This window comes from Saccostrea cucullata, unplaced genomic scaffold, assembly GCF_032062105.1.
Source record: "Saccostrea cucullata isolate Sc308-1 unplaced genomic scaffold, CSIRO_AGI_Scuc_v1 ctg2503, whole genome shotgun sequence".
Taxonomy (NCBI): Eukaryota; Metazoa; Mollusca; class Bivalvia; order Ostreida; family Ostreidae; genus Saccostrea; species Saccostrea cuccullata.
The window spans coordinates 183,607-198,089 of record NW_026923258.1 but is presented as its reverse complement, the minus strand read 5'-3'; the positions used below and the strand labels follow the sequence as shown (position 1 = coordinate 198,089).

General features: G+C 33.0%; 1 protein-coding gene across 1 annotated transcript in view; it reads left to right on the top strand.

The window, feature by feature from the left end:
- The window catches only part of LOC134263569 (probable serine/threonine-protein kinase pats1), a 44,890-nt gene that overhangs the window by 11,830 nt on the left and 18,577 nt on the right, over window positions 1-14,483 (top strand). The window contains exon 3 of the mRNA XM_062745945.1: window positions 7,428-7,682. Coding sequence (XP_062601929.1) covers window positions 7,428-7,682 — 255 coding nt within the window. The remainder of the gene's footprint in view (window positions 1-7,427; window positions 7,683-14,483) is intronic.

Genomic DNA, 14,483 nt, shown 5'->3' with positions numbered 1-14,483 from the left:
ATATTTTTTATATGAATTATACTAAGTATTTTACTTAACCCGATATCCTAATCAAATGCACCCCCAATAAGGCAATATGGGCGGGGGGGGGGGGGGTAATGTTCATTTTTTTAATGTTCTATATTTGTCTCTCTGTTCTTCAAAACATTTAACAGTATTATTACTTTTACAGTTTTAGGCACTCGGCAGACCGGTTGAAGAAAAGCTGATTAGTTAAAGATGATAATACCCCCCCCCCCCTTGAAGCACTACAGGTGTGTAACCGCGACCAAGCAGGATGATTGAATGAGAAAACTGGAGATGTACTTCTGCAACAAAGTAAAGTGCTGTGCAAAAGAAACAACAAAGCAGAAAGAAGATCTAGACTTTAAGTCTCAAATATCATGACAAATGTACAAAGTAGAACACAGACAATAAGATTGGTAAAACATGAATTAGGAATTTAAAAATGAGGATAAGAAGAGTGAATACTGTATGTAAGACAAAAAAAATCAAGTTCATTATACTATAAGTAGCTAATTCAGCACTCTAAAGCCATATTATTTACTTTTAGTGATTTGTGCCTATTAGATGACTAGCTCAAGGTTTTATTCTCATAAATTTTTTTTTTACTGGGTTAAAGAATTTCAAATACTTATCTTTACCTGCTTTCAGAAACTTCATCAACATTGAGATTTTTAATGTTAAAATTTAATTCATCCATAAATTTAGACTTTTCAAACTTAATTTTATATTTTTTTTTGTATTATTTCAAGCTTTTAAATATACTTTTTGTCTATTAATTTTGTATTTTAATGGTATTTTTGAATAGCAATTCTTAAAGATGAAAAATACATTAAAAATATATTATTGATACAAAAATAATATACTGATACAAAAATAATACATTTATATTTTTTTTTCAAGATAAAAAATACAAAAATAATACACTAATACAAAAATAATCTACCTTTTCTGTATTTTTAATTCTTTCCAGATAAAAAATACAAAAATGATATACTGGTACAGAAATAATACATTTGTATTTTTTCTGTATTTTTTATTCTTCTCAGGTAAAAATACAAAAATAATACACTTTATATTATTTTCATACTTTTTTGACCACTTTTCTGTAGTTTTAATTCTTCTCAGTAAAAATACAAAAATAATACACTTTATATTATTTTCATACTTTTTTGACCACTGTATTATTTTCATATTTTTCTGTAGTTTTATTTCTTCTCGGGTAAAAATACAAAAATAATACACTTTATATTATTTTCATACTTTTTTGACCACTGTATTATTTTCATACTTGGAAAGAAAAATACAGAAATAATACAGAAGTACAAAAATAATACAATGTAACCAATCAATTATATCATTTTTGTATTATTTCTAAAAAATAAAATATATTAAAAATATACTTTTTTGTGACTGGTCTATTATTTTAGACCTAATTTGGAACCAAGATTTTGAGGGTTCCAAATTTGGTCATTAAAATTATACTTTTTTTGTATTATTTTTGTATTATTCTCTTGTATTATTTTTATATTTTTTTTCGATATGGGAATATTTTCAAAGCTCTTAATAGAAAATAGTATGTATCATCTGTCCTTAACTACTACTATTTAACAACACTTTTGTGTTATATTTAGGATTGTACACCTCTTTCCTTAAAAAAAAAACATGCATGTTTAGTTATTAAATGTACTTATTAAACCAACAAAAATGACCTGACTTCGGACCCCAATCCTTGAACAGAACGTGAAAGTGAAACGTGAAAAATTGGTACATGTAACAAAGTCAATCAGGTGAAGGTTTCGATTAAAACACCCCCCCCCCCCCCCAGTCTTTTACGATTTTATGCCTTGTAAAGAATTTAAAGAATTTTCTTGGTATTTGATTTTTGACAGGGATTGACCCCCTCCATCCTTTTCTGCAAAAAATTGTGGATTTGCAATGCACACTATATAGGCTCCTACACTATATTTTATTTAGCCAAATGTCATTGTTTGATATTGTGTATTAAACTTTTAATTTTTTGATAAGGTTGGGATAAGAAATAATAATCTTTCATCTAAATCTTCTACAAATACCAACAAACAGCATTTAATTACATTTATTAGCTCTTCTGAGCCAGAGGCTCAAAGAGCTAATGCTATGGCCATTTGTGCGGTGTGCGTTGTGCGTAAACTTTTTAGAATATGGGCCATAACTCAAGAACCCCTTGGCCAATCAGTACCAAATTTGTCACAGGGTATCCTAGGCCCAAGGGCTAACAGTTATACTAAAATAAGGGTTGCGACCTTTAAGCAAGGGGAGATAATCAGGAAAACAAAAACAATAGTACTGGTTGCTAAAAAATCTTCTTCTCTGTAACCACCAAGCAGATTTTCACCAATCTTACATACAAGGATCAGGATATGTCGAAGATTAAAATTTGCACGGGGAATTACCCTGGGGCAAAGGGCATGGTCTCAAGGTCACTTCAAAGTTGACCCAAATTTACAATTAATAAAAACATGTACAGCAAAACTCGTTTAGTACGAACACTGATATTGCGAATTTACGGATATAACGAAGTCATCTTAGATCCCCAGCTATATAAATTAAATGAATTTCTTATACGAATTACGGATATAACGAAGTAATTTTATAGGTCCCAGTGACTTCGTTATAACCGAGTTTTGCTGTATATTTTGCTTACTATAAGGACTAGGATCATCAAATCTTGTAAGTTGATGCATCTTAGGACTTCACATCATGTTAATTCAAAAGTAGATCACAGTGACCTACTTTTTAAATTTTGCGGGGATTTGTTTTCAAATTGATTTGAAGGCATATTTTGGACACTTTAAGGCCTATGATCATCAAACTTTGTCATTTGATGCATCATGGGTCCTCAAACAATGTCAACTTATAAGTAGGTCACCGTGACCTACTTTTTGTATGACTTATCTTTAAAAACATTAAATCCCATTATTTCAGACACTGGGAGGTTTAGAAGCATCAAATCTTGTACTTTGATGCATCTCGGGACCTTAAAACATATTTATGAAAAAGTAGGTCACTGTGACCTACTTTTTGAATTTTGCCAACATTTGTTTTCAAATTGTTTAAAACACATATTTTGATTGCCTTCAGACCTACAACCATCAAATTTGGTCTGTAGATGCATCTTCCCTTACAGAAATTTCTGATAAGTGACTTATAAGTGATTTATTCTTTTACTTATAAGTTGTTTATTCTGGTCTACACTTCACTGATACATTTAACTTATAAGTGACTAATAAGTTACTCATTAGGATTTTATATGCAAATGAGCTGCTTGACCTATAAGTGACTTATAAGCCAGTATTAGCCACTTATGCTTTATGCAAGTATAGTCACTTATAAGTGACTATAAGTGACTTATAAGTCAAGCATTAACCCTTCATACTGTATCAAGTATTAGTCATCTATAAGTGACTTATAAATGAAGTACAACACTACCTGTAAGATCTTAATTTAGAACAGAACTTCCAACCATGCAGGGGTTGCATGATATGTTCAAAGCTATTTTTTACATTTACACATGTATCTGCACTTTAGATGAAATAATCAAGTAAAAGTTTTATGGAAATTAATCACTTTCATATGACATTTCTTTGATGATGCAAACTTAACATATTAATTCAGTATACAAACAAGAATGTTGAACAAAAAGGCAACAAGATTTAATGACCTTGAGACTTCTTCAAATTTATGAAATCTGAAAGCAACTGAGTCAATTGATTCAAAATTTCATGCAAAGGAAGTTAAAATAGAGAGATGATGTAAATAGAACCTACTTGTTGTACCTGATGTGAAGGTATACTCAGAATAAATCTAAAATCTCCAACATCCTTTCACAGACACAAACTTGGTTTCAAATTCTTGTTGCTGATCTCTGCAGAGACAAACTCTCTGATTAGCTACCTTGAATACCCATAGTGCTTCTTGAGAGAAGTCTAGTATAGGGTAGGGCTGTCACGGTTAACCGAAAACTCGGTTAACCGCTCCGAAATGGCATTCGGTTCGGTTCGAGTCAGGTTTTCCGGAATTCGGTTCGGTTTTTTTTATCTTTTATATAATAATAATTTGCTTGCAACACGCGTTGTGATTGGTTGTTTATTTCAATGAAGGGTTCTTTAACCAATGAAAATACAGGTAACATCGAAGACATTTAATCATGGCATACACATGTTGAAGGAAAACCAAAACTTCACGTTTTGAATGTTTCAATTGTTGTAAACAAGATAACTCTAGTCAATAACTATATTTATTTTATTCTAAACAAGAAGTTTATTACTTTGTTATTTTTTGTTACATTTAACAACTTGTTCTGTTGAATAAAATGGATAGAAATTTGTGTCAGCAAAATAGTACTTTCTACAATGTCCTTAATCCTTATTATCCTTTGATATATATAAAGATGTTTTATTTAAATTCTCAAAATGAAAACCGAACCGAAAAAACCGAAAACCGAGAATTTATTTTCTGAACCGAACCGAACCGAAAAATGTCTGAACCGTGGCAGCCCTAGTATAGGGTAAAAATTCTAAGTCCACACTTATACTTTGCTCATACCATACTGATCTTCACTTATAAGTGAGGTATAAGTGAAATATTCACTGATTTGTAGCTCATCTTTACTTATAAGTGAAGTATTAATGAAATCCATTCCTCACTTATACTTACTTTGACTTATAGTACACTTATAAGTAAATTTCAAAATTTATATGTGACTTATAAGTTACTAATAAGTGGATTATAAAACACTTATAAGTTTCTATTAGTTTTTGAGTTGGCTCGCGTAGCGACCTACTCCCTGTTGACATAGCTGTTTCAGAGATGTAAAATTTTTCACGCATTCATCAAGGTGACCCATACGCCAAATATAATAGTTCTAGCAAAAAATGCTTTGGTTTGGGTGATTGTATAAACTTAAGAGGTAAAAACTGTATAAAATTTCATACTGTAACATTATTTTTGCCTCATATGCTTTTAAAGAAATTTCTGATTAAATATCTGTATGATGTAAAATTACTGCGTATGAATATATTGTTCAAGCATGTTAGGCGGATCTAATCTTCCCATCTGAAGTTTATTTATAATTGACCTAGAATACTCCCTAACACAAACACCTGCTGCTCTCATTAGCTGCAGCTAGTTGTTGTTGAAAATCTATTTTTAGAATCCAGATTTGCTGTGGGAATCTTTAACCTAATTATCCTATAACACTGACCACTTCAGCTAATGTGCTGAAATTCATTATAGAAGCCAGTCAAAATAATACGGAAGCCCATTAGTGCCAACCTGTATATATAGTGGAAAAGTAATATACACTCTATTTATGAACCGAACATGGATCAGACATATAATATTCAATCTCTTAAGATGCAAAATAAACCAAATATATTAAGGTATGGTGCACATATGTATGAAAAAGCTCAATTGACTCGAGCGAGTCAACTCGCAGGCCCTTCAGGCCTTTGATTTCTGTAAGGGTTGGGTCTTTGAAAAATGTCGACATTTTATGGCTGCATTTAAGTATCTTAAGTATTCATTGGCTTAGAATCATCAAACTTTGTGAGTCGATGCATATTTGGTTTTCGGAGAGTGACGACCAAAAAGTAGGTCACGGTGACCTACTTTTGACATTTCATGGCTTTATTTAAGTATCTCTGGTACTTATTGGCTTAGAATCATCAAACTTTGTGAGTTGATGCATCTTGGGTTTTCGGAGAGTGACGACCAAAAAGTAGGTCATGGTGACCAACTTTTGACATTTTGTGGCTATAATTAAGTATCTCTGGTACATATTGACCTAAAATCATCAAACTTTGTCAGTTGAGGCATCTTGGATTTTCGGAGATAGTCAACCAAAAAGTAGGTCACAGTGACCTACTTTTGAATATCTCAGGTATGTATTAGCTTAGAATCATCAAACTTTGTCAGTTGAGGCATCTTGGGTTTTCTGAGAACGTTGACCAAAAGGTAGGTCAATGTGACCTACTTTTGACATTTTATGGCTATATTTAATTATATCTGGTACTTGTTGGCTCAGAATCATCAAACTTTGTCAGTTGAGGCATCTTAGGATGTCATTGAATGTCCAACAAGAAGTAGGTAACAGTGAGTTACTTTTGAATATCTCAGGTACTTATTGGCCTAGAATCATCTAATTTTGTCAGTTTAAGCATCTTTGGTTTTTGGATAACGTCGACCAAAAAGTAGGTCACCATTACCTACTTTTGACATTTTATGGCTATATTTACTTATAATTGGTACATGTACTTATTGGCTTAGAATCGTCAAACTTTGTCAGATGATGCATCTTGGGTTTTCAGAGAATGTTGACCAAAAAGTAGGTCATGGTGACCTACTTTTGAATATCTCAGGTACTTATTTAATTAGAATCATCAGTCTTTGTCAATTAATGTATCTTGAGTCCTCAGAAAATTTCAATCAAAAGGTAGGTCACTGTGACCTACTTATGGTATTTTATAATTATATTATAATATCTTCAGTCTTAACTGGCTATATATAATCAAACTTTGTAAGTTGATGCATTTTGGGTCTTATGATACTAATAAAGTTGAAGGCTTCTAACAGAAGTGATTGATTGTACAATTTATCAGAAGAGCGATTCAAGGCCCTTTGGCCTCTTGTTTATTATACCTCTACTGATTTCCCCTCTATAAAAATTTAATTATAGTAAAATGTGAATCATTCCCTAGAAATAACTGAGAATGTCCTAATCCCCGTGCATTGGTTAAAAAAGCTACTCCGTGCTTCCGAAGCTAATTCCCGGTTATCCGGAATCCTATCGATTTTACTTTTATGTCTGTATAAAATGTTATTAGACTACCTTTTATTAATCCCTGTGTGTTAGTCAAGTGAGATCATTCCCGCTCCAAGAGCATATTACTTGTCATTGGCAATCCTCTATTTTTGTATCGGTGAAATAAAAGACAAAAAGTATTTCATTGAGGAAGTTGGCAAGATTCCAGTTCCCCAAGAGCATGCAGGACTATTTCGGAACTGGAATCTTGCTATCTCCCTCATTGATACATGTATACTTAAATTGAGTGTATAATAAACAGAAAGTTTTTGATATAATATTTTAAATTTCTTTGTGTACATACCACAAGTCAATTTGTAGGAAAAATGAGCAATGATTCAACGAAATGGCAATGGAACCTTGAGATGTACTGTTAAGGGTGAAATTAATTTCATGTCTCTACTTATCAATGAAAATTAAATCATCCAAAAATTATTTTTATTTGTGTTCTGATCTTTGATTTTTTTAAAAATACAGTGGGAGTTGCTGAAGAAGTCCTGGAATGGGACCAGAGTTGTTTTTTTTTTCTTTTTTATTACTTTATTAATTAACTTATGATGGTTATTATTTTATATTTCAGTGGGAGTCCCTACAGAAGTACTAGAGTGGGACCAGGAGGCCAGAGAGCGGTATGTGGAGTACGCTAAGACAGGAACACGGACAGTCCACCACGCCCGGGGGATGATTGTAGGATGTGCTGGGGCGGGGAAAACCACGCTACTTAAACGTCTGCTCAGGTGTCGTGAAGAAGAGATAATGGAAGTTAAGTCTACTGAGGGATTGGAGGTGCATGAGGAAATATTTGAATTATGTGATGAAGCAAAGTCTTTGAAAGGTAATATATAATAATTCCAATTTAACTTTGTTTATAAATAAAAAGAAGGAAAGCCTATTTGTGTATTGAAAATTAAACATAAATTCACAATTGCAACGTTTTATAAAAAACGATCTTCAGAAAAATACGAATGAATTAGTTTGTACACATGAAAAAGAAAATATGGTTTTTTTAAATGATGATTTTATGCCCAACCATGAATATGGCCGGGACATATAGTGTTTGTCATGTCCGTCTTCTGTCTTTCCGTCAAATTTTGCATTTAGCTCTGTTCAAAGGTTAGTTTCAAACAAACTATCCAAGATATCTTCATCAAACTTCGTATGCTGATAGATATTAATGCGAGCTATGCAACTGCATTAAAAATTTTTTACCTTTCCTTTGACCTTGACCTCACTTTTCTTAAAATAGTGATTTGCTCTGTTTTAAACATACCATACAAGATGGTGTAATCAAACTTCACATGGTTTGACCTAACTTATCTTTAAAGTAAGTGTTTTGCTTAGTTTTAAAGATACCATTCAAGATATTTTTATCAAACTTAATATGCTGTTACATAAAGATGAGAGCAATTCAACTGCATCACTATTTTTTACTTTGATCTTTCCTTTAACCTTTGACCTCACTTTCTTAAATTAGTGTTTAGCTCAGTTTTAAACATACCATTCAAGATGGTGTAATCAAACTTCACATTTTGATACATACTGATGAGAGCTATGCAACTGCATCAACATTTTTGACCTTGACCTTTCCTTTGACCTTACTTATCTTTATTTATTGTTTTGCTTAGTTTTAAAGATACCATTCAAGATATTTTTTTCAAACCTAATATGCTGTTACATAAAGATGAGAGCAATTCAACTGCATCACTATTTTTTAGCTCTACTGGTCAGAGACCAGAAGAGCTTATGCGATAGTAAGGTGTCCGTCGTCCGTCCGTCTGTCTGTCTAGCTGTCCGTCTGTCTGTACACATTTTTCAAAACGCTACTCCTCCTACAGATTTGGTCTGATTTCAATATAACTTGGCTCACAAGTAGACTACACTAAGATACATAGAATAGTGCATCGGTTTTTGATTTCGATGAACAGTGTTGCCATGGTTTCTAAAAATAGGAATTTCTGTGCAATTCCTTTAAAACGCTACTCCCCTACAGTTTTGATTTGATTTTAATATTACTTGGCACACAAGTAGACTACACTAAGATACATAAAATAGTGCATCGGTTTTTGATTTCGATGAACGGTGTTGCCATGGTTACTAAAAATAGAATTTTCTTTGAAATTCCTTTAAAATGCTACTCCTTCTACAGTTTTGGTCTGATTTCAATATTAAGTAACACACAAGTAGACTACACTAAGATACATTAAATAAAGCATCGGTTTTTTATTTCGTTGAACGGTGTTGCCATGGTTACAAAAAATAGAATTTTCTGTGAAATTCCTTTAAAATGCTACTCCTTCTTAAGTTTTGGTCTGATTTCAATATTACGTATCACACAAGTAGAATACACTAAGATACATAAAATAGTGCATCGGTTTTTTATTTTGATGAACGGTGTTGCCATGGTTACTTAAAATAGAATTTTCTTTGAAATTTCTTTAAAACGCTACTCCTCCTACAGTTTTGGTTTGATTTCAATATAACATGGCACACAAGTAGACTACACTAAGATACATAAAATAATGCATTGGATTTTGATTTCGATGAATGGTGTTGCCATGGTTAATCATTACTTTGAAAAAGACATTTCCAATTTTTCAATGACCTTCTTTTTTCAAATTGTTCAACATCATATAATTTTTGTCTATAACAAAATAATTATTGAGGTACAATGATAAATCATTAAATAAGATAGTACACTTTTTTCTTGATGTTTGAAAGATATATTTTTTTGCTAATACAATAATAATATTCAAACCCACATCAATGTCTGTAGTACAGAGGATTATATTTTGTTTATTAATTTGCAATGTTCTACCAGATCCAATCTTCTAAGGATGACCAGATTATTTTGACAAAATCACATGATTAAAAAAATAAGTGTTTTAGGGTCTCATGTTCCTGTGAGCACAGTGCACACTGCTGATTATCAAAAAAAAAAAACAAATATTTATTCACACCAATTGTTCTATGTAGAATTCTGTATTGAAACCAAAACAATGTTGTATCTTTTGTTAGGTTTTTAAAAGTAAAGCTGACATGAATTCTTAAAAACGCAAAATTTTCATCTATGTACGACTTGTTTCATACCAACTATAGCCGTATTCCGCCATATTTCTTTCAGATACCTTGTCTCATTGAAAGGATGTATACCCCAATGCGGACGTTACACTTGAATTATTATTTGGCTTGGGTATCGACTTGTGCACATCTCCGATGGTAAAGCTTATGAGAACACATGAGGTGATCAAGACATTTCAAAACCACAATAAACAACATAATAATCATATTTCTGAATAATTATAGATTTGAATCAAAAGAAAAAAATGCAAGTGTGGAAGAGAAATTTAGATGCATGAGTACGTATTTTGACAGTGCGCCAATTTATGCAGAATAAACTTGAAATAAAAAGCAGTAAAATCTGCAAACACATTTTGAAATTAAAGCATTTGTATGGAACAAAACTACCAAGGTCTTTGATTTGCAGGTCCTAAAGATGCAATTGATGCATATTGAGAAATTGCCTTGAATGCTGTAAACGTACCCATACCTGGAAATAAGGTTATTGCATCGGTTCAAAGATGTGCACAAGTCAAGTGATATACATCGAATCCCATTTATTGAAATATGCATCACCAAAAAGAAATGAACTCCATAAAAGCTCAACAGTAAACAAAATGTCATTACTTGGTACAGACTAGCACATCTATACACTTAGTCCATGCTGATCTCATTTTGGTCAGGCAAAATATCACAAGTGGCAAGAGAAGTTATTTGGTATTTGCGCAGCTGAAAAGGGGGTGGGGGGTTAAAGTATTATAACTGCTGTTCATAAGCTATAATTGTGAATTGTCTATCAACATGTAGTTCTAATGTACATTCTATACAAAGTCCTATATATAGTCTGCAGTTAGTTTGCGTCGCAAAATTCATTTGTCAATTATAACTGATTATTTTGGTACTAATCTTAAATCTAAACTAAGTAATTTGAGGTACGGTAATTATTTACTTCAAATCTTAATAGCAATTAATCAGAATACAATTTTTATGCGCCCGGGTCGATAGATCCCGGGCGTATATTGTTTTTGTCCTGTCTGTTTGTCTGTTTGTCTGTTTGTCCGTTTATCTGTTTGTCTGTTTGTCTGTTGTCAACTTTAACCTTCGCCATAACTTTTGAACAATAAGAGATAGAGACTTCATATTTGGTATGCATACTCCACTAATAAAGTCCTTTCAAATGACATCAAGGTCAATGACCTTGTGACCTTGACTGTGACCTATATGCTAAAAATAGCTTTTTCCACTGTTTGTCATAACTTTTGAAGCATAGGAGATAGGGACTTCATATTTGGTATGCATACACCACCGATAAAGTCCTTTCAAACTACAGCAAGGTCAATGATCTTGTGACCTTGACTGTGACCTATATGCTAAAAATAGCTTTTTACACTTTTTGCCATAACTTTTGAACCATAGAAGATAGGGACTTCATATTTGGTATGCATAATCCACCGATTAAGTTCTTTCAAATGACACCATGGTCAATGACCTTGTGACCTTGACTGTGACCTATATGCTGAAAATGGCTTTTTCCACTGTTTGTCATAACTTTTGAAGCATAGGAGATAGGGACTTAATATCTGGTATGCATACTCCACCGAAAAAGTCCTTTAAAACGACGGCAAGGTCAATGATCTTGTGACCTTGACTGTGACCTATATGCTAAAAATATCTCTTTACACTTTTTGCCATAACTTTTGAACCATAGGAGATAGGGACTTCATATTTAGTATGCTTACTCCACCGATTAAGTTCTTTCAAATGACACCATGGTCAATGACCTTGTGACCTTGACTGTGATCAATATGCTAAAAATAGATTTTTTTAACTTTGTTGCCGCCGGGCGCATAGTGTTTCACAAACACATCTTGTTTATGTGTACATCTATATGTTCTTTAACACACACACACACACATACACAACCTGAGAAAGGCCATCCCCTGTTTAGATTGACATTTAGGCATTTGATTTTTTTAGGGGGGGGGGGGGGGGGCATGCAAAAGTAATTGACATGACCGTTACTTAAATATTCTTGGAAGGCAGACATACCTGCCGAATTCAATTTTGAGTTGTTTTTTTTTTTATTTTTCACTCCGACCACAAAGTATGTGCATTTTGAGGAATATAACTGTTTTATGTTGTTACAGTGAGTCTTTCGAGATTTCAGTATCCCTGCCTGATAGTCTAGCTATATATAATATATATGAGGTAATATGGTACTGAACGAACTTCAGAACTGTCATATTTATAGAAAATTAACCACTAACGAAGATCGTCACACAATGCTCAAGGTTGAGAAATTAACTAAAAAATATGCCGACAATTTAACAAAAAATGAAATTGATTTCTTTTCTATCTTTGAATTGAAATCCAGTAATTTCTATGGATTACCAAAAGTCCACAAATCTAAGGAGATCCAGGAAGCTGTGAAAAATTGTGATGACGCATATATAAAAATATCTCAACCTGCCGACCTTAAAATACGTCCGATCATCGCTGGACCTGCATCAAGCACCCAACGACTGAGTAATTTATTTGACATATTATTGAAACCACTATGCAAATTATTACCCAGCTTCGTAAGAGATGATATGGATTTTCTTAATTATATTCCCCAAAATGTGGACCCAAACACTATTCTCGTCAGTTTTGATGTAACAAGTTTGTACACAAATATCCCACATACTTGGGGACTGGAAGCAGTGAGTTACTGGATAGACAAACATCCGGATATTATAAATGAACGATTCCCAAAGGAATTCATTTTAGAAGGACTGAAGATAGTATTGGAAAATAACCATTTCCATTTTAACTATGAGTTCTACCTACAAATAAAAGGAACTGCCATGGGGACAAAAGTTGCTCCCTCATACGCAACGTTAGTGATGGGATACTTAGAAGATCAACTGTATGGAAAAATACCTGAACTGTTTGATGTCGACATTGCTAACTACATAAAAAATAATTGGAAACGTTACCTAGACGACTGCTTCATATTTTGGACCAGGAGTGAAGAAGACTAATAGAATCATTCATTACTACGAGTGTGGGATAGTGAAATTCCACCGAGGGGACAAGATTCACAGTCTAGGACGAGGCTTTGCCGAGTCCTAGACTGTGAATCTTGGCCCCGAGGTGGAATTTCACTATTTCCACACGAGTATGTAATGAATGATTATTTTTCTCGCATTATTTTATCCAAAATAACGGCCTGTCAATGACGTCGCCATGATGGGGCTAAAAAATATTTTTAATTTTCCATCTAATTAAAAATCTGAATACACCATCGGAGAGAACGTACCTGAAAATGGTTTACACGTAGTGTAAACTGATAAAATAATTTTCAGTCCGTGTAAATTAATCAGAAAGATAAAAACTGGGAATAAAAAACTTATCTATCCGACAGCGTTAAAGAAGAATCATTCCACGATCTAAAAATAGTGCCATTAAAAAACTGAAAATACGACAATATTTTGAATGAAAATAAGTTTATATTAATAAGTTAAATGACAACAGTTTAATTATGTGTTATATTTTTTTTACATTGTTACAATTTTTTTATATAATGACGGAATGTTTACGTTCTCGTTCGTGGCGTAGTAATACACAGTGTAAGACAGAAAAATCTCACACTGCTGTCTCACACCGGACAAGTCAATCTTACACTGGTGATTATGCGAGAAAACTAAATTCCATTCACTTCTTAATAACCTCCACGATTCCATACAATTTACGATAGAAAAAAGTCGTACGGAACTTCCATTTTTAGATCTTCTTATTATAAAGAATGGATTGTGTATAACTACAGACTTGCACTGTAAACCCACGGACAGGCACCAATATTTGGATTTTAGATCGTGCCACCCATCCAACACAAAACGTAATATTCAGTTTAATTTATCACGAAGAATTTGTACAATTATTAAACATCAAACTCTATGATGTAGACGTTTGGAAGAATTAAAAATATATTTAAGAAGACAAAATTATCCAATGAATCTAATAAACATTGGAATAGAAAAGGCATCCGAAATTCCAATAGAGGACCTAAGAAATCCACGCCATATAGACGGCGCCAATGATGACGGGAAAATAGCCTTTGTAGTTACCCATAACCCAAAGAATAGAAACATCCTTATGGACGCTAAAAGATTTTATCCCATTTTAGAACAATCGGAAAACATGAAAAGTTTAGTTCAACCAAATGATATCATAAACAGTTGACGACAAGCACCAAATCTAAAAGAAAAAATGGTGACCAAGGCCCGTTTTACTACACAGGATGAAATTCCAACCATTAAAAATGCGGAGATCCGAGGCGAGATGCGGAACGTGTACATATTTAGAAGAGGGGAATAAAATCCTACTTAAATCAGGAATGGAAATTCGAACCAACTCATCTATGAACTGTAAATCGGAAAACATCATCCACTGTGCCATCTGTCCGACGTGTAAAGAATATTATATTGGACAAATGGGAAAACTAAATGCCAGGGTTCGTGTGCACAAACAACAAATTAAAGACCCTAGTGTGCGTAATACACCGTGTTGTGAACATTTCGCAAAATGTGGCAAAGGA